At 35.7% G+C, this 21,092-nt stretch overlaps 1 protein-coding gene across 6 annotated transcripts in view; it reads right to left on the bottom strand.

Moving 5' to 3' along the window:
- Positions 1-825: 825 nt before the first annotated feature.
- The window catches only part of CRLS1 (cardiolipin synthase 1), a 22,270-nt gene continuing 2,003 nt past the window's right edge, over positions 826-21,092 (bottom strand). For 5 of the 6 annotated variants that reach the window (XM_081556432.1, XM_081556436.1, XM_081556435.1 and 2 more), the window contains exons 2-7: positions 19,863-20,000; positions 15,126-15,255; positions 5,970-6,055; positions 4,932-5,000; positions 3,078-3,169; positions 826-1,143 (exon numbers count right to left, since the gene is read on the bottom strand). In XM_081556432.1, coding sequence (XP_081412558.1) covers positions 1,056-1,143; positions 3,078-3,169; positions 4,932-5,000; positions 5,970-6,055; positions 15,126-15,255; positions 19,863-20,000 — 603 coding nt within the window. In that variant the 3' untranslated portion in view covers positions 826-1,055. The remainder of the gene's footprint in view (positions 1,144-3,077; positions 3,170-4,931; positions 5,001-5,969; positions 6,056-15,125; positions 15,256-19,862; positions 20,001-21,092) is intronic. The other variant, XM_081556431.1, reaches the window with a different exon arrangement.

The raw sequence follows: 21,092 nt of genomic DNA, 5'->3' as shown, positions 1-21,092 counted from the left end.
CCTACTTTCTTCAATTTATGATCCTAAATCAATTATTTTTACAATGTAAGTGCAAGTGACACAGCTAAATGGACTTTATGAATCATAAAACTTCCACAACAGCAGATGACCATAGGATGCTATACAAACAACCCAAGTTGAAGGTCATTTTTTCCCAGCTTTTTTATTCCTTGAACATTTTAACAAAAGAACAGTCCTCAAGTTTAAAAAAAAAAAACTTTGAAAAATATACAGTTTCGTATTATTTACATAACATACAAGTACAGGTCCCAGTATCATACAAACATATGTTAGAGATATAGTGGGATGGTATGATATAACTCACTGCCTCCTGAATGGCTAGGGTAACCGACATGTTTGCATTTTCCAACTACCTTTGTCGCTTGTTATCCTGACGCAAGGCACCTGAGAGGTTGGAAGACTTCTGAATGTGAACTTCAATAGCTTCTATTTTGATCTTATTGATTTCAAAACTGACTACATTTTAAATCTCTTTCCAAGTATACTTTATCCAAAACTAAGCTATCTTTATAGTCATTATCCTAAATAATCAAATATTAATCACATGTACTGTTAATACATACACAGATCTAAAAGTCAAACATACAACTGTGCAGCTAAGTTATACAGGATTTTATATTTAACCCCAGGACACTCCCTAGTGCTTTGTGAGCAATCCAAATTCTACTAAAGTGCCCACTCTTCAGTTTCCATGCTCTCAACTGGCTTTTTGAATGTATTTTTAAAAATGGCTTAAAAAAAAAGACTGACAATAATTAGAATAATTGCTACTTATAAATTAATCAAGAAACCTAAGATAAAAAATTCTAAATTATAATTTTATTTGTATTTAAAAATATGTTGGAAATTCTGCATATGCCCATGATCAAGCTTATTTTCAATGCACATTACTTAAAATTTTGATGACATGGTTTGTTCTGACAAGTCCTCCTTCTTCAAGCTGAACACCAAAATAAGGGAACTCCTGTAAACTTCCACTGGCCCTGCCATAGTTGATGTGTACTGCTTCCTTGTTAACGATAATGGATGACTTTTCATCTGCCTTTTATCACCTGGACAGTTTTCCGGCCATAATGATAATAACTGTAAGCTGATGCAGCTGTGGTAAAAGCTGTAAAACACCTTTTATGGAAGAAAAGAAAATTTAGTTTAAATAGTAACTATAAATATACATAAAGAATATACATAACATATACTAAAGAATACATTTAAAAGAATTGTTTAAAAGTAAAAAAGGCTGTTAGTATAATTTTTTTTAACAAGAATCTAAATATATTGCTTTTCCTTAAGACTTCATTTGAATCAATAATGTCAAATAATTAATATTGTTAACGAATCTGAAAAAAATAATAATAGCAATTGTCATTTTTACCCAGACATTATTCTATGATAGGTAGTTTTATTTTCACAGCCTCACCTTACAGAGGAAACACTGCCCCAGAGAGCTTGCTCAGGGCCACAGAACTATGAGTCTGGCCTGGTTCCAACTCTAGAGCCCTTGTGCTCCTCCCACTGTTCCATGCTGCTTAGAGTATTAGTATTAGAAGCTATTTCTTGCAGATTTGGGGGATTCTAATAATCTGAGTCACTTTAAATACAATTCAGCTTGCTTTACTTAAAATTAATAGAAATTAATCAGATTCTCTTTGAAATGACATGTGTGACACTCAGGGCTCGCTGACGGTATGCAGCTAATACGTTCATTTTTGTGCACACATGAGCTTCTGCTTCTGCCAGGTGAAGTGCATGCTCATCAAGACCATTTTTGTTTGACCCCAAACCTGTTTATGCCAGTTTAATATCCTAAATTCACACATAAATTTAATGAAATATACATGTAGGAAGAGTTGCTATTTCTGAGAATTAAGCTAGAAGCCTTGGAAAAGCAAGGCAATCTGCTAAACACTACTGTTGAAGTAAGTAGACAATATGGGCTTCCCTGGTGGCTCAGTATAAAGAATCTGCCTACCAATGCAGGAGACACAGGTTCAATCCCTAGGTCAGGAAGATCCCCTGGCGAAGAAAATGGCAACCCACTGAAGTACTCTTGCCTGGGAAATCCCATGGACAGAAGGAACCTAGCAGACTACTACAGTCCACGGGGTCACAAAGGAATTCAATGCAACTTAGTGACTAAACAACAAGTGGACAATATAATTGCTAAAATACTGAAGAAAATAATAAAAATCTACAAAGTTTCTATACTCTGCTTCATAAATGTCTTACATTCCTATATCATTTTAAAAGAAAAGAAAATGAAAATCAGAGTTTGTATTATGGATGCAGTTTTTTGCAAGAAAGAAAAAATATCCTACTGATGAGCCTATAACCAAAGAAAATGAGTTGGGCCTATACCAGAAGATATAGGACAAATGAGTGTACAATTTATATTTTAGCAAATAAAATGTTCAGCATGTGTATCATTTTTAAAGCTTCTTAGCTTAGCTGACTTCAGTTCACCATTTTCTGGCTCAGACTGCATCAAGCAATGCTTTAATTATCAAGTTAAAAATGTAGTAAAATGTAGAGCTTTAGTATCAGTGTGATGTATGTGGACTCAAAGTATGAATCTGACACATTTTCAAGGCTACACATAATCTTAACAAAATAAAATTCAAACTCCTTTTTTCAAGTTTCTCCCCTACTCTGCTCCCTTCACTAGGCTGGGTGCACTTCCTTTTAACCACTCTCCTATACATCTGAGTTTGCTCAGGGTCTGTCCTTCACCAGAAAGGCTTCCCCTCAGTATCTCTTCTTCATGGCTCAAATGCCGCTACTCCCTGAAGCTTTTCCTCTTCTTCCTACTTGGAATATATTTCTCTCCTCCAAAACCCCAACACAGTATCTCTCATCCCTTATAGCTTGCATGAAAACCCCTATAACTTCTACATCCTATAATTGATAGTAAACTTCTTAAAAATGGTATCAATCAAAAAATATAGCCCCTACAGCTTTAACCAGGGTTTTAAACATGATTAAGGACAAAGTAATTCTAGGATTGTCACAATAAGCCATTTTGTTGACATCCTCAGAGAGTAATTCTAAGTTAAGCTTACCACAGGATCTGAAGGTAAATGCTGTCAGCATAATTGAAAACTGGAGCTGCCAAAGAAGCTGCCACCAAGATTAACTGGACTGCTGTGTTTACCTTTAAAAAAAGAAGTCACAAATGAACAGTGCCAACCCAGTCATGTTTCAAGCTCACGAGAGAAAGGCATAACCCATCACAGTATAACACAACAGACTCTCAGCATGCCTGATGTTGTAATATCTCTGCCAAAAAAAGCTGGCATTCACACAAAAGGCTGAACTTCACTAACTGGCTCATCTGTCTGCACAGCTCCCTTTTACAAAAGGTGGGGAAGGGCAACTATCAGAAAACACCATTATCTTGAATTTTCATAGCAATTCAGTAATGTTGCAAAGTTCTTTGCCTTTTTCTCAGTTACCCATTAAAACAGACCTGCAAATATGCAAATATTGAGGCTACTCTTCACGGGTGAAAAGGTAATGAGTTAAGTGACTTGCCTACAGTCTAGCAGGTTACAGATCCAAACTGAGAACCCAGATTTCCCGACACTTCGTTCAATGCTCCTTTCACTAGCATTAGGTTAGATATGCAAGTTGGAAAGTTGAAATGCATTCATCTCCATGAGAGAGGCTCTCAGGAGGAAATGAGTAGGTCTCCCTACCCTAAAAGATAGTATGGTGGGTGAAGAAAAGGAAGACAACAAAACCACTGGAGATTTTCTCTACTCATCTAGATAAGCATTCTGGGAAAGTAGGTGATATGTTGAAGGAAGCACCAATGTTCTCTCATCCGTTCTGCAGCCAGATTACAAGGATTTCACTCCATTTTTAAAAAGAAGTAATAAAAACTTTCTGAAGAACTTCTTGCAAGACAAAGGAGTTGAGGCATTTGTTCCTAGTACCTCTTTAAGCCACTTTCTATATGGTGCTATACTCCAATTACTATACTTGATACATATAAAAGTCATGGAAATAAATAAATGGGTAAATACACAAATAACCAACCAACCAATCCATATTTGTAGGTAAAAATTAACCCCAGGGACTCTCAGGTTTAAGAGTAATCATCCTTTTGTCCCAAAGATGATTGGCATTCCTAACCTGTTAAACCTCTGTCACAAGGGATGGAGCAAAATAATTACAGCAAACTCATGTGCCTCAAGAGGCATTAACAGTGTCCTCTCTGTGTGCAAAGACTAGCATGCAGTCACTGTCCTGAAAAGGGCTCAGGAAAACAGATGGATAACTAAGAGCAGGAGTTGTTTATTAGTGAATAAAACTTTCTCCTATCTCTTTCCATGTAATTGCATGGATATTGCACCTGAGAGTGAAGTCACTCAGTCGTGTCCGACTCTTTGCCACCCTATGGACTGTAGCCTACCAGGCTTCTCCATCCACAGGGATTTTCCAGGCAAGAGTACCAGAGTGGGTTGCCATTTCCTTCTCCAGAGGATCGTCCCAACCCAGAGATTGAACCCTGGTCTCCCGCACTGCAGGCAGATGCTCTACCCTCTGAGCCATTATATGGTGTTTTCACTACAGGGAGGGGTGGGTAGTGAAAGCAGAAAGAATCTTCATACTCTCTTTGTGTCTCAATCAATATGCAATTATACTACTACTTTCTCCACCTCCTCTAAGTGATGGCCCTAATATCTCATTCAGAGACTTAAATTCTTAGACCACCAGACCACCAACACAAAACACACATGTATACCAAAGCTCCAGAGAGCCCGGAGGACAAAACCACTGGGTTTTGACTCCACTCTATGGTCAATGCATTAAAATCTGTCTTATTTTCAGCTGCTCTAGACTGAGGTTTATAGTCATTATAATAATCCACAAAGGAATAATAACTTAAAAGGATGCTGTGTGTCTCTTACCTTACTGATGAAGGTTGGTTTTAACCTAGCAGTGGCATAACAAGGATTGAAATACTTAGAAAGTGTTCGCTGGCAGAGGACAAAAAAAAAGGATAAACTTTATTCAATTTATTAAGTTTAAAATAAATATTTTGCTATTATTAATATATGTAACAGTTACTGAGTATATACCACATGCCTGGCTATATGCTAGATCTATCATAAAGTCTGGCTGAGGAAATCTTTTCACTAAACAAATCTCCCTCATCACTATTTTTCCTTTATAGGCTAAAAAATCAAAATGAATAAAATGTTGACATTTTCACTGGACTGGGAATCAAAAGATGAGGCTGTTATGCTCATGTAGTGATTATTAGCTAAGTTATGCTTATCTGCTCAAATATTTGTAGAACCAATGAACAAAAGTGCAGACAAATTACCCTATGCTCATAAAACTGTAATTTTTAAAACCAGTTTTAGAGAATCCATAGTAGAAGCTAAGTTACACAGGAAACGGTGCTTAGTCATACAAAACACTCTTAAGAAGGGACTTCCCTGGCGGTCCAGTGGCTGAGACTGAGCTCCCAATGCAAGGGGTCGGGGTTCAATCCCTAGTCAGGGAACTAGATCCCACATGCCACAACTAACAGAGCCCACAAGCTGCAATGAAGATCAAAGATCCTGCATACCACAACCAAGAGGCAGCACAACCAAATAAATATTAAAAAACAAAAACATTCCTAACAGAGTTTGCTGTTAGGGACAGGGCTAGTTGGCCTGAGTTTTATGGGCTATCAACCAGAACAATTTTAACTTAAAATAAAAACATGCTTTTAAAAAATTGATTATTCACATGTTCACTGAACAAATACTATAATGGTGATTCAAAAGCAAGATGATAGTTAGCCTATTTTCTTTAAATTCCTAGTAAATGGATTAAATACATAATTGTCATAAACTATTCCCATAAAGTGAAAATCAGTACACAATAGTGATTTTTTTCCTTTTGCCTTAAGTTACAAATACTACTAAAAAACATTTTTTTTGAAACAAACTCACCGGTGTTGGAAGAGTTCGATATCTGACATAAAAAACAGCAGCAATCAACATTACATCTCTTGAAATTATCATATAAGTAAGTGGAACTGAAAATCAAATATAAGATAATTTTGATTGGAATTTTGAAAATTATTTAGACATTACACATAACATAAAGCCTTACCATAAACTGGTGTTTCACCTAAGTAAAAATTTTATAATAAACATTTATTGATGCCTGTCTAGGGTCCTTACCATGAACCAATAACTTTTATATTCTTCTTTTACCTGCCTTCAAGACAAGGCGAAAGACAGACTATGGCTTTTAAAATCACATTTCAGAATGTTGATCCTCACTTCTTTTAATTTTTTTCCTTGCATATGTTTTTATGTTGTAGTTATCAGTGTGAGCTCTACTCAGCCACCACCATTTCCTTGTTACTTCTCGGCTTTATAAGTTTGGGAAAAAGATAACCTCACTATAATTACATGGAATGAGATTGTAAAGAGGTTGGAAAAGATGTCAGGACTCAAGCCATTCTGACTTTCAAGAACTGACTGCTTGCTTCTGTAGTCTAGATTATTTTATAAACAGCAAATTTTGCTATATGTACAACTTGTGGAGAAACAATATCTTCAATTTTGCCTGGCCAGTTCCTATGCAAGCAATTTCCATTTTTCCTTCTGTTCATTCAGTCAATGAATTCTAACTAAACATGAACTCAACTTGTTGATAGTTTTCTCATTATTCCTAAGATCCTACAGGATGGCCCCAGAGCCAGAAGAAGGACATTTTAAATGGACAGCCAAGGAACTCCTGCTCCCTTGTTCAGTGAGAATGGGAGCACAAAGGTCTTGTTTCGCTTAACATCCTTCCACATCGAAGGAAGTTTTAACCATGACTATAAATCACATTTTATTAGAAAGAAATATTTTTTAAAGGAAAAAATCTTGAGGCTAACACTCAGTTCAAATTGTTTCAGTTACTAAAATAAAAGGATCATGCATAGCCCTTCCATAAGGATAACTTTTAAGGCTATCCTTATGGTCTGCTCCAATTTTGACATTCTATTGGTTCAGCAACTTAAGAACAATCTCACTAATTAATCACAGATTTGAAATTTAAATCTCTGCTGGTTGTGGCTGTTATATATATAAGTGTTGATCTATGGCATAGTACTTCATGACAAGACGATTACAAAGAGAAAATGCTTATTCACTCAAATCATGGCATTTGGAGCATAAAAAAGACTCTACTGTATGAGCCAAATAACAAAACAAACCAGTCATGATTTTTAGCAGGATTTTTGTGCCTGTAAACCCAACTTTTCTATATAGCAATAATCGGCTGCAAAATCAAATAACAATCAGAGTTTAAAATGCAGCAAACTCATGCAAATTATATATAGTAAACACAACATTACAGGAAAATAAACATCTGTTATTGCAGTTCATCACCACAGGTGGAAAAGAATATAAATAAGAGGTTTCTACAGAACAGATAAGGTGATTCAATATACTGCAAAGCAGTGGGTTCTAGTTCTCTTAACTACCAAAATTACCATTTATTGAGCATCTGGCACAATTTAAGCATTATATACATTTTATGTCATTTAATCTACATATCATCTCCATGAAATATGAACCATCATTATCCCCATTTTACCAATAAGTACCAAGCCTCAGGCAGATTATATATCCTGGCCAAGGTCACCAGTTAGTCAGTGGTACTGCAAAATGCATCTCTGGACTCAGTTCACCATCTCTGAATCTGTTTGGTAGAGGAAAGGACTGTTTAAAAAATCAAGTGTTCCCCAAACTAATTACTCATCACAGAATCACCTCATAAAAGTTTTGTAAAAGCATAGATGAAAGCTCCCTGGGGGTTCACAATACAGCCAGACTGGGACCAGGGCTGCAAGGCCTCTGCCAACTGACAGCCTGTATACTGTACATACAGGCTCTTAACTTTCATTCGAGGGGCAACTTTGTCCAGTTCCCTGGTTTTTGAATCTCCTAACTGTTCCTGCCTTCTCTCTCAGTCTTCCCTTGCCTTTTCTTCCAGGGCTAAAGCAGCTTTCCTTTTGTCTATTAGAGTAGACAGCGTGTTAGTGAAAGTGTAAAATGTGTCAGGGAATGCTCCAAGGTTTTCTTCTCTATTTGCTAATTCTGTCTGAAATATAGTTTCTGCAACAAGTAAGTACATCATGGGCAAATTTTATTAGTGTTAAAGGGGAAATAATAAAATCAAGTCACTTTTACACACAAAGTGATCACTATCAATAGCATACACTGTTGCACTGAAAATAAAAAATTTAACACACAGCCACACTCGTTTGTTTATGTATTTTCTATAGCTGTTTTCACACTATAATAGCAGACTTGAGTAGTTGCAACAAAGACCACATGACCCACAAAATCAGAAATATTTATTTACTATCTGGCCTTGACTGAAAAAGTCTGCCAACATTTGTTCTACATGCTAACCTCTAAATCAGGACTTCCGCAACCGCTAAGGAGCAGATAGACAGCTCCTATCTACAGAACAGACTTACAGGTACTGAAAATTCAGGGCCATGTCTGGTCCCTCCCTGTCTGTTCACCCTAGAGGGAATGATACCACTCCATGAATTCCACCAATGCTCAGAGAGCACCCAGTTAACATTTACGAAGTGAGTAGCCAAGGATCACCAGATTTTAGCAAAGTCTCCATCATGAAAGAGAGACCAAAACAAACAGGAAAAAAGAAAGAGTACACATACATACACACACACATAAACAGAAGATATCTTGAAATGATGATATTCACCTATGATGTAAGAAAAAGACTGTTTTTTTTTTAAAGAGCACATAGAACAAGAGCTCTTGGAAATTAAAAATGACAGCAATAAAAATGTCAATAAAGGGATAAATGACAAAGTTGAGGAAATTTCCCAGAAAGAGAACAAAAGAGAGTTTCCAATAAGAAGAGAATCTAGAGAGAAATGTTTAGAACTTAAGGATAAGTTTTCAGACTGAAGGGGCCTTCTCATTACCCAGCACAATGGAAGACAGACTCTAGAACATAAACTATTGTTAACTCTCAGGCCAACAAGGATAAAAAAAAGATCCTCAGGTTCAGCTTCCATTAATATCTGAGAAGGTAATAATTTTCCTGCTAACACAACTAAAGACCATTAAAAAAAAAAAACTTGAAAGTGAAAAGCTTATAAGATGCTAAGAAAGTATCAGAATGAGAACTTGGGAATACCCTAGAGAAGTAAGCAACAAAGCTGAACAGGGGTTTTGGCAGCCTTATGCAACAGCGGAACCGTAGTCAAAGCCCAGAGTCCTTAGGTTGGGCAGTGACAAACCACTTCCTATAAGCTAGGATCTGAATGAATATTCCCACAGGGTTGAGAGAGGAGTTTGCCCTAAGTAAACTAAGCCTTAAAAGAATGTTTTATCTGGCCATCTAGGTAGTCCCAGACTATCAGCATTCTGAGACACCTGGCAGAACTGAACAAAAAATCTCTTCCAGAGAGTGATGCCATCATCCTATACATCAAAATATTTCTCCAAATTATTTTAAAATATTAATACAGTGTCTAAACAGTTAAAAAATACCAAAGATATAATGAGTAAAAATCAACAGAAACAGACACATGAAAGAGACCCTAAAAAGATATTTCAGAAATATCAATGTTTATAAAACCAAAGCTTACTATGTTCAGAGGGCTATATATAAAAATTAAAGGGATATACATGAAAATGTCAGCAGGAAACTGAAAACTATAAAAGATGATTTGCTAAGTTTGAAGAATAGAAGTTCTATAACAAAAAAATACAATAGAAGATTTAAATGAATTTGGCTCAGCTGAAGAGAGAAGCAGTGAAATGAAAGAGTGCACTTCAGCTTCATTAGTAATCACCTGGAATGGAGTTCAGAAAGATAAAATGAGTAGGTAACATGCAGAAAAGAGGCTATGACACTTAAAGTGAGTGAGATCTAACAGGTATACTGCAGGCCCAGAAGGAGAAAAACAGACAATACCTGAAGGGTGTGGCTCAGAATTTTTTCTAACTGATTAAAGATATCAATCTATATATTAAAAAGCCCAACAAATCACAAGCAGGATAAAGAAAAAAGAAAAAACACACCAAATACTATGAAACTATGGAAAACCAAAGAGAAAGAAGAAATCTTAAAAGCAGCCAGAGTAAAAAAAAAATACCTTGGAAAATGAAATGAGTTAACAGTCGATTTCTTATTACCAACAATGGAAATGAGTAGACAATTGCATAGTATTCTTGTGTGGAAAGTAAGCTCCCTCATGCCATGGAGCAACTAAGCCCACATGCCACAACTACTGAGCCCATACGCCAGAACTGGAGAGTCCATGTGCTGCAACATAAGATCCTGCATGATGCAATTAACGTGACACAGCCAAATAAATAAATATTCAAAGAACAGAACATATGGGTCAAATAAAACACAAAGTAAAACGGAAGACTGCTACACAAATATCAGTAATCATAGTAAATGGATTAAATGTTCCAGTTGAGAGATAAAATATTTTTAGAATGGCTATATTAAAAACCTATTATATGTTATTTACAAGCAATACCTAAAATAGATGTAGGCACATTGAAAGTGAAAGATTTTATTTATCATGCAAACATTGGCCAGAGATAAGCTGGTGTAGCTAAAGTAATATTCAAAGGAAAGAGACAAAAGCAAAAATCATTTCTAAAGATACAGAAGGTCACTTCAAAATAAAATATTCAATTCACCAAGAAGACATAACAATTTTACTTTATATGTACTTAACCCAAAGCAAAAATCAGAGCTAAAAAGAAAAAGTAATGGAAAACTAGACACAGCAGGAAACTTCATTCTCTCAGTAACTGACAGAAAAGCAGACTAAATGTAAAAAATAAGTCAGTAAAGAAATAAAAGTAAAAAAAAAAAAAAGAAATAAAAGTAATTTATTAGGACTAAAAATTTGACGAAATGGACACACATAGACCATCACACCCAATGATCACAGAATACAAATTCATTTGGAAAATGCCTAAAAATTTTGTATATAAAATTTGACTGTATACTGGACTGAAGGGCTGAAAATCACAGAGCATGTTCTTTGAATACAGGTAATTATGCCCAAAATCAGTAACAAAAAAAATTGTTAGAAAATGCCACAAATTGAGAAATAAATTTTTATTAACTCCCTAGGCCAAAGAAAAATCATAATAGAAATAGATTACTCTGAATTCAGATAATGATAAGAACACAAATACCAACATATGAGAAACAGTGAAAGGGAAAATGCAAAATGTCTTAAATGCAAACATTAAAAAAGAAAAGCTGAGTGAATTCCCTGGTAGTCCAGTGGTTAGAACTCCACTCTTCCACTTAGGGGGCACAGGTTCAATCCCTAATCAGGGAACAAATATCCCACCAGCCACACAGCATGGTCAAAAAAAGGAATGAGTTAAACATTCATCTACAGCTGCACTATTCAATACAATAGCCACAAGCCACATGTAAAGATAAAGCACTTGAAATGTGGCTAGTCTGAACTGAGATGCTGTAAGTGCAAACTGCACGCTGGCTTTTGAAGACAGAGTATTAAAAAAAAAAAACTCATTAATGATTTTTATTGATTATATAAAGAAATGACTATTTTTGATCTAGTGGGTTGAATAAAATGTTATTAACGGGGGTGGGGTGGGGGGGTGGTGGTACAAGCAGCAATGCATGCTCGGAACATGCTGTCTCCACTGCAGCAGCAGAACAATCTCACACACACACATTTCACCCGTTGCCCTTCACTATGAATATAACTACTAAAAAAATTTAAATTAAATCTATGGTTCCCATTATATCTCTACAAGACAGGAGTGATCTAAAGGATTTAGAAAAGAACATCAGAGAAAAGCCAAAGGATGACACAGATATAAAAGAACAAGATTTAATGAAACAGTAAACATATCAGAGAAGTTTGACAAAGCTCAAAGTTGGTTCTTTGTAAAGATTCACAAAACTGACAAACCTCTGGCAAGACAAGTAAAGAAAGAAAGAAAGGACAAATAACTAATAATTAGGATGAAAGGGGGGACACTACATACCCTACAGACATCAAAAAGTTGATGTGGATAACTTTAGCTTATAAATAGTTTATGGTAATTTTTTTAAATGTAGCTGAAATGAATCAAGTTCCTAGAAAAACATCGTAACTCACAAAACAGACAAAAGATGAACCAGAAAAAATTGAACATGTATATATTTTTAAAAGTGAACCAATTATTTTAAAACGTTTTCCCAAAGAAAACTCCAGGAATCAATGGCTTCAACAAGTTCTACCAACATTCAAAGGAATAATTGAAATCTCACACAAACATCTCCCAAGAATGAGGGGTTGGGAAGGAAGTACACTCCCTAAAATTCATTTTATGAGATTAGTATAAAACTTGATATTAAAACCTAACAAGGGCATTTTTAGAAAAGAATTTTAAGCCAATTTTGTGAACCTAGATGTGAACTGAATATTAGTAGTAAACCAAATACAGCAATATCTTCAAAATATATCATGATCAAGTTGGATTTATAACAGGAATGTCGTCAGGTTGATTTAATTTAGAAAATCAATAATGTAATTCACCATACATTAAGCTTAAAGGGAAAAAATATAACTACCACAATACATGAAGAAAAAGAAATTTCATAAAATTCAATATCTAATGTAAAAAAACTTCTGAGCAAACTCCCTGTAGAAGTGAACTTTACCCTTACAAAGGGGTTCTACAAAACTCTACAGAAAATGTCATATTTAACACTGAAATATTGAAACCTTTCCTTCTGAAACTGAAAAGAAGACACAGACACCACTCTTAGTCAAGACTGCACTGTGTACTATAGTGAAGCAAAATTTTAAAAAGGTAAAAGTATTGATGAAGAAACACACTGTCATCAATTATAGACAATACATAATTGAGGATGCAGAAACTCCAAGAGAATATACATTTATATTATTAGAATAAGAGTTCAGCAAGTTTTGCTAGACACAAAAATTAACATTAGAAATGGATCTTATAAACAATAAGCAGCTATGACAAAATGAAATATTAGCAGAGCTACATTTACAAGAGAATCAAGAATTATCAGTTACCTAGGAATAAACCTAATAATTATTTATTACCTCTCTAGAAATAACTAACATTTTGACATTTTAACAAACCTAAATAGAGTATATACAACACGTTTACGGACTGGAAGACAATATTATAAAAATATCAACTCTTCCAAATAAATATGTAAATTCAATGTATCCCAATAAAATCCCAACAAGTTTTTTCTGGGAAACTTGAAAGTTGATTCTAAATCTACATACAAATGCCAAGAGGTAAGAATATCAAGATGGAAGAACTTGTTCTATCATATATGGACTTTTAGCAAAGTAGTAGTAATTAGGGACAGTCCTGATACAAAGATAGACAAATCGATGGGGAATAAACTAGACAACCCAGAAATGGACTCATGTATATATGCACATGGTTTTTTAATAAAAACTGCTGGGATGGATAATTGAGTGTCCAAAGAAGCAGTTAGAAAATTAATCTCTAAGAGAGAGAATTTTTTTAAACCATCAACTAAGAATAATGTAAAAAAAAAACCTTAAAAGCTTTCTAATACAAAACATAATCACATATAAAGGAAAAGGTATCAGAATGGCATGAAACTTCTCAACAGCAAGATGGAATCTGGAAACCTAAAGAAGAAGGTCTTCAAAGTTCTGAGTAAAAACAATCTGCAACTGAAAATTATGCCCCTTTTGAATCTCAATCAAGTATGGAGGGTAGAATAAAGACATTCTAGACATCTGTAGAATAAAGACACTGTACACCTCTAAAAACTTGCCGCCATGCTGCATCCAAGCACAGGAAACACCTGGAGACTGCATTCCACATGGAAGCCATGGGAGAAACAGACCCAACACAGAAGACAGAAAATGGAAGCACCCAAAATGATGAGTGATAATGAAGGCTTGAAAAGCAACCTACACCAATTATATCAACATTATCCATAATGCCAAAACCTAGAAACAATCCCTATGTTCAACAGGAAAATACCTGGCTAACCTTTGTGTAAAACAATACAATAAAATACAAAGTAACTCTGAAAAAGCTTCAAGGGAAGCATGAAAATACACCCACCACACAATAATCTTAACTGTGAATGTTAACAGAATGCTCCTTAGGATCTTTTTTCCTACAAATTATCTATATTACATATAGCATACTCCTGCCCATTCAATACCCCCAACCATATACACACCATAATCGTGACTTTCAAAGAAGCACACAAACAGTGGTTTAATTCATTTTTAAATTTGGTTATGCAGATTTAAAAGCCTAAAGATAGAGGAGAAAAAGAATCTCTAGATTGAGAAGAATGTACTAGACTGAAACACCACTACACTTCCTATCAAATGTCAGTAACAGCAGGGTACTGAAGGAGCAAATGGCAGTTTCTTTGTTTTCAATTCTACTTCTAACTCAGAAATAAACAGTTTAATTTGCACCAAAGGATAAAAACTGAGAAACACAGCTGAAGTAGAAAATGAACAACCCAAAAAGCAGTACAAAATACCAAAGATCATAAAATTTTGTCACAAAGAGTATTCAGACAATGTACAAACTACATGATAATTGCAACTGCATAATAGTGTCTAAGTAATAATAATAACAAAGTGAAACTTTATAGACATCTCTAGGCCTTCAGAGCTCTCACTTATTAAATTATACTTAGTAAATAAGACAACTCAGGAAAACTTTAAATTGCTTTTAAAAAGCTATGCACTAAGAATATATAAGTTTCAAAAGATTCTAGGATAATGTAAATTAGCACTTTGAAATATGTGCTCAATTTTAAACAATTTTACTAAGAAAACAGATTCTACTAGTATATACAAAGTCATAAATTTGAAAGTAAAACAAACAGCTTGGCAAGCAAAACAGTTCAATAGTTTAAAATTAGGGAAACAAAAAAGTAAAATAAAATTAGGGAAACACTGTAAAGTTGAAAAACATATTTTTGGAACAAAAGTTATTTGTCTCTCAATCAAGAGAAATCCTAAGCTGACTAATGTCACTCTTCCCTGTACTATTTAAAAGCACACATGACGGCGCTCTTACCTGGAATAAGATCTGCATAGGTCAAGCTAATATATAAGATACTGATAAGTATTTTATCAGCAAGTGGATCAAGAGCACTTCCCAAAGCTGATTTCTGACTGGCCCAGTTTCGAGCAATAAATCCATCCAACTGAAAATAGAAGTTTTTTTTAATAAATGTCATAATGGGTACAGAGTAGATATCTTGAAGATTAAAAGGTACCAGAATAACTATACTTTCATAAAATGTAGATAAAACCTCTTCTGTTTCTTACTCCCAAACCTCCAGTTTTACTGGTACACATTTAACTTTTAAATTACCAATTGGTCAGGAAATAATTTCACTTTCCTACTGTACTTTTCTTTTTCAAGGCCTTCAGCTATTTCTCAATGTTTCTACAATGCCCCTTTGAGGAATGAACCCAGACACAAATTTAGAGATGTAAAGAACCCAAATAAAACTCAAAGAAAGCATGACTGACAGAGCATAGACTAGGCGACCCCTACTCTCAAATCCTGGGCTATTTCACTACGCCCAAAATAGCTGCTTTTACCTGCAAGGGCTACTCTTTAACTGCAAGATTTCCTAACTCCCATTCCTACCTACTTTTCTATAACAGTATCCAATTCTCTAAGTTTTAGCTGTTATTATTCTTATTTTAACTGTTATCATCAATATATTTTGTCTAGTGCCACTGTTAATTCCATGGCTGACTATATTTGCATGAGTTGGATGTGAATAAAATATTCAATCCTTTGTATTTGGCCTACTTAAAATTTGATTTTCACTACTCTTGGAAACAAATTATATTTTAAAGCAGAGGTCATACTTGGTTTCCTGGGAGCCAAGGGGCCTGCAGGCTGGTTTTGTTTGAACTGCCCAGAGGTTTTTAAAATATAAATTAGTTGCCAATATTTAAATATTCAAAGTCTTACCTCAAAAAATCCACATCTCCAAGCTCACTTGAGGAATGGGAAGAAAATTGACTGAAACCAAGTACTGCCTACTTTGATTAAACAATGTAGATATTTTCTGATTTTCCAAGTCCCTACCTCGCTTTTATTCATTTTATTTAAACTTCAAGCTTCAACAAATATTTGCATTTTCTAGTCCTATTTCCAAGGAAAAAGATCAAATTACTTTAGATGCAATTTAACATGGTTCATTTTAAAGGATAAATAAGTCCTTCGTATCTCAAGTATTCCAATAACTTAGAGACAGTTGTCATACAGGATAATGGTTAAGAACTTAGTCTTCACAGCAGAATGTAAGTGGTGGTTCAAGCACTTGCTCTCCTACTCACTTAACTGTGTAACTCTGGGCACATTTGGCCTAAGCCGAAACTGAGGCTTAGGCCTTTCCTTTCCTTCCTTCTTGTAAAACAGAGATAATGCTACCTACCTCAAAGGGTAGGTTGTCTCAGTACCTAATATGATTAAAATCTGTTTAGCACTCAGCACTCAGTAAATCCTCAAAAACATCAGTTATCAACTATTACTACCTCAACTGAAAAAAATCTATTTTCTTAAGTATACTAGCTGCTGCTACTGCTAAGTCGCTTCAGTCGTGTCCGACTCTTAGCGACCCCATGGACTGCAGCCTACCAGGCCCCTCTGTCCATGGGATTTTCCAGGCAAAAGTACTGGAATGGGGTGCCACTGCCTTCTCCGAAGTATACTAGAGGTAACACTAACACAAAGTGCCTAGAACTGGGAGTTAGGGCCTCGGAAGATTGAGGTGTCAGTTCAGTTTCTGATCTCAACCTCCCATTTTTTCACCATTATCTTCTCACCCTTATTGCTCCTCTACCCACACTGGATTCCAAGGTCATCAACACTACTTTTTCTTTGTAAATCTCTATAACTCTCTATTCCACTCTCTCTCAATACTACTTAAATACATCTATCATGTACTCCAAGCTGACACCCAAACAGCTGAACACTGAAAAACACCTAAATAAGCTGATCAGTCTCACTTTTTCATGACCACAAATCTCCTGTGGGCACTCAATACTGCCTGGTAAACCTACACCTGCTTACTATGTTTACCTTCTCTTTTCAGCCTGCTCTTGCCACAAATTGACTCCATCCCTCCCAAAGCCTCTCTCCAGCTCATGATCATGTCTATATTTCCTTGAAAAGTAAAAACAGACTGTCAGCACTCCCTCATATTCCCACCTCTGAATCCCACCACCCACCAGTATCCAGGCACATTTATCTCTATTATCCTGATCCCTGACTCCAGGCCCTCTTACCTTCTGTGAGTTTCCCCCACCTCCCAAGCATCATCAATCTCTCTCTTCCTACTCAATCATTTAATTAATTAGTTAATTAACAACAAAAATTTCCCCAGTATATATTTCTTTATAAACTACCCTTCCTTGACTTTATTCCCCCGTGAAGCAAAACTTCCTCCAAGTAACATCTATTGCCATCACTACCTCACACATGCTCACCAACTCACTCCGACTGCTCCATCCTCTAGAGATGGTACTCATAAAGGTCACCAACCTATCCTCAACACAACTGAAGCACCTTCTGAATATCCGGGACAACTTACTGCTCAATTTCCTTCCTTTCTAACCAGTTTTTCCTTTTCAGTGTCCTTTACCAGCTCCTTCTCCATTGCTCCACTTAACTGCGCTTTTCTCGGACCCATTCTCTTCTTTTACCACAGCTTAGATGATTTCATCCAGACTTGACCATCTACATAATAACTCTTAAATCTGTCTCTAACCATGACTTCCTCCAACTTCAAACTACTGTATTCAAATACCCTATTGTTACCTCCATCTGAACAGGCATAACAAGTCTTTTCCCACAAACCCTGTCCTACCCTGAGTGTTAACCATCCCAGAAAATCTAAACCTCCATGCATCTGCTTGTTGAAAAGAAAAAAGAAACTGCCTAGCACTCATATTTAATTCCTTTCTTTCATCCCACATATCCAATTTATTAACCTATCAATTCTATCTTCAAAACACACTCTCAACCCACTACCCTAGATTACTGTATGCTTTCTAACCAGCCTCTCTGTTTCTACTCTTGCATTCCTGTAATTCCCTTCCCATACACAACAGAAATCAGGCTTTTGTCATTCCCCTGCTTAAACCCTCCATGAGTCTAGCCATCTACCCAGTGGCCATTCTAGAGGCATCAAAACCTCCATGGAGCATAAGTGTAAAACCATGCCAGTTAACTTAGATTTCCACACATATTGTCTTCTATATTGAGAAAAGTGTAAATGAGGCCTCTTCCACTTAACATTTCAATTTCATGTGGCAACTAAAGAAAACCTACAAACCAAAAAATCAGCAAATTTGGTAACTGAAAAAGATCTTGTCTATTACAAAAAAAAAAAAAAAATTCCATTGTCAGTATAATGGTCTTTGATAGACCTGGAGACCATTTTAATAAGTAGAGGCCTTCACACTTCAGAGATAAAAGTAGGGACAAACGAAGAGGTTGTGTGAATGGGGAGAAATTTTTGACAAATAGGAGCTAAATTCTGGAAAAAGAGAGGAGGTAGCCACTTTGAGAGACTGTATTTGATGCACATTTGGAAATATCATATAACAATGCAAACACCCTCCTTTGTTTATCCTGCAAAACCTTCAGCTAACAATGGTCCTGGGCAGGTGGAATTTTGTTTCTATGAATCTCAAAGGGAATAGTTGATGTTGCAAAAGATGTTATACAAATTGCATTAACAGAAAATAAGTTTCTCTTTATTCTCACTAATTACTGAGCATAACTTTTCAAACATACATCAGTTTAAAGAGGCACCAAACTACTATTGCTTGTCTGGGTGCTTACTTGGATCTCAGACCAGCCTTGTACAAGAATATATAGTATATATATACAATATCTATTTCTACATGCTTTTGTCCTGATTTAAAATTTTTCCTCTACCATTTCCCCACTTTCTTCAATTTTGTTTTTGCAGGACGTGTAGTTTTATAAGCTATTTCAATTCTTTATGCAACAGGGAGGGTGATAAATACAATAACGTCATACATGACAATGTCTGGCCAGTCCACAAAATCCTATATAACACATACTGCAGCTTTCTATTATTAAAATTATTTTCCAAGTTCTAATTTGAAATAACCTAAATTAATCTTTCCCTCCCTCTAAGCTGACACAGTGGTGTCAAGGTATTCTCTTCTCCTCTGTCCATCTGCTGGGCGAGTGGAAGGAAGGAAGGATGCCTAATGCCCACCTAGGGCAGAGTCTTCTGGAAGATGGGCAGAGGGGTATGGAGCAGGAATCAAGGACCAAACCTGTGGGGTGCCTATGGCCTCCTGCCAGCATAAACCTGAGCAGAGATCTGGCCTCTACAAGCTCCTGGTCACAACAACTGGGCCACTACTTCCCTCTCCATCAGTAAAACCAACTGTTGTTGCAGATCAGATATTTCTCTCTACTACATAAGCAGAAAAAACAGTCTCAGTTTCTCTCCTTTATTTCTATCCCTAAAGCAAGTAGTTGGCTCTTTGAGAATTTTTAAGGCTTTTTTCTTTCATGAAGAACTTCTCCTATGCCTCCCTACAACCTCTACTTCCTTCCTTAGACAATACAAAGAATAACAGAGTCCCACATAGATGCTAATGACAAGCCTTTATAAAAGTACTAGGTAAAATGCATCTTTGAGGATTTTCTTCCAAGGAAAAGCAAACTGAAGCTGCATTATTTCAGTGTAGTGGAGACTGGGATTTAGAAGGGGAGCAGAACAAGGGGATTGCCTTTACAACTTACCAAGTCAGTTAGCCCAGCTAAAGCAAAAACTCCTAATGCAATATTAAAATCTTCTTCAATAATCAAATAGCCCAAAACTGGGGCCAAGCCAATCCTCGTCATTGACAACATATTTGGGATTGTCCATGGGTTTTCATACTGAAACATAAAGACAACAAAATTTAAATTAAATACTATAAATTCATACTTTAAATAATTATATACATTGGAAAATACACTCCATCAACTTATAGGTATGTCATGTACCCAAACACAGACTAAAGTACTGACTATATATAGATTTTCTTACTAGAGAGAAGGAATAAAGATGTATTATCATATAAGTCAAGACTGTAATACACAACTTCACAATTAGAATTCAAAACTAAAAACACACTGCTTTTAAAAATGAAACTTCAACATTGCAAATCAACTATATTCAATAAATTTTTTTAAAAAAGAATTACTTTCCCTTTATACAAAATAAAAAACTTTTAGAAGTGAAACTTCAGGAAAATCTTATACTTCAAGTAGACAAACAGTCTAGAAAGTGTCAGAAAAAAAGCCAAATTATTGACCATGGGCATTCTGGCTAAAAAACATTTATTGCAAATAATCTCTCCTCATTCTTCTATACATATCCATCAAAAGAATGCTAAATGCCACACACAGCGTTTGGAGATCTGAACGAAAAGGGATTAAAAACACCTAACTCCATAACATCATCACTAAACTGGAGAATTGCTGGAAGAAAATGGAACAAGGAATAGTGATTGAGATCCTTGGGAAATCTGTTCAAAATAGCCACAGCAATGTTAGGATCCCCAACCAGAAGCTGAGGGCTTTCACAGCTTCCCTATGGGAGCTTTATGATACCTTGAAACTTCTTTGGGAGGCAAGGTGTCTGAAGTTGGCACCAACAAAAGGGCACCGTGGCAGCTGCTCTGAAGAACATTCCTTCCTTGCCAAAACAAAATCTGTTTCACGAGAGGGTATTTCAACTTTAAAGAACTAAGACACATTGCGAAAAACTGGGTACAGAAATAATACAGAGAAAATGTCATTTCCTAAAGGCTAGTTTCTCCACTGAGTCAAGACTGCCAGTTCTACCTCATGGGACTAGCTCCTCACAAGATAACCCTATTTAACCTCTTTCTCGATCAGTAACCAATGTGTCTAAATCTTAATCTTTTAGAAAAGTAACAGCATCCACTTCTAAAGACCTCTTTTAAAATACCTTGAACCATTCTG

This window comes from Giraffa tippelskirchi, chromosome 13 (genome assembly GCF_054371585.1).
Source record: "Giraffa tippelskirchi isolate mGirTip1 chromosome 13, T2T-mGirTip1v1.2.pri, whole genome shotgun sequence".
Classification (NCBI taxonomy): Eukaryota; Metazoa; Chordata; class Mammalia; order Artiodactyla; family Giraffidae; genus Giraffa; species Giraffa tippelskirchi.
The sequence above is the reverse complement of the archived record's forward strand: the minus strand, read 5'-3'. Positions and strand labels throughout refer to the sequence as shown.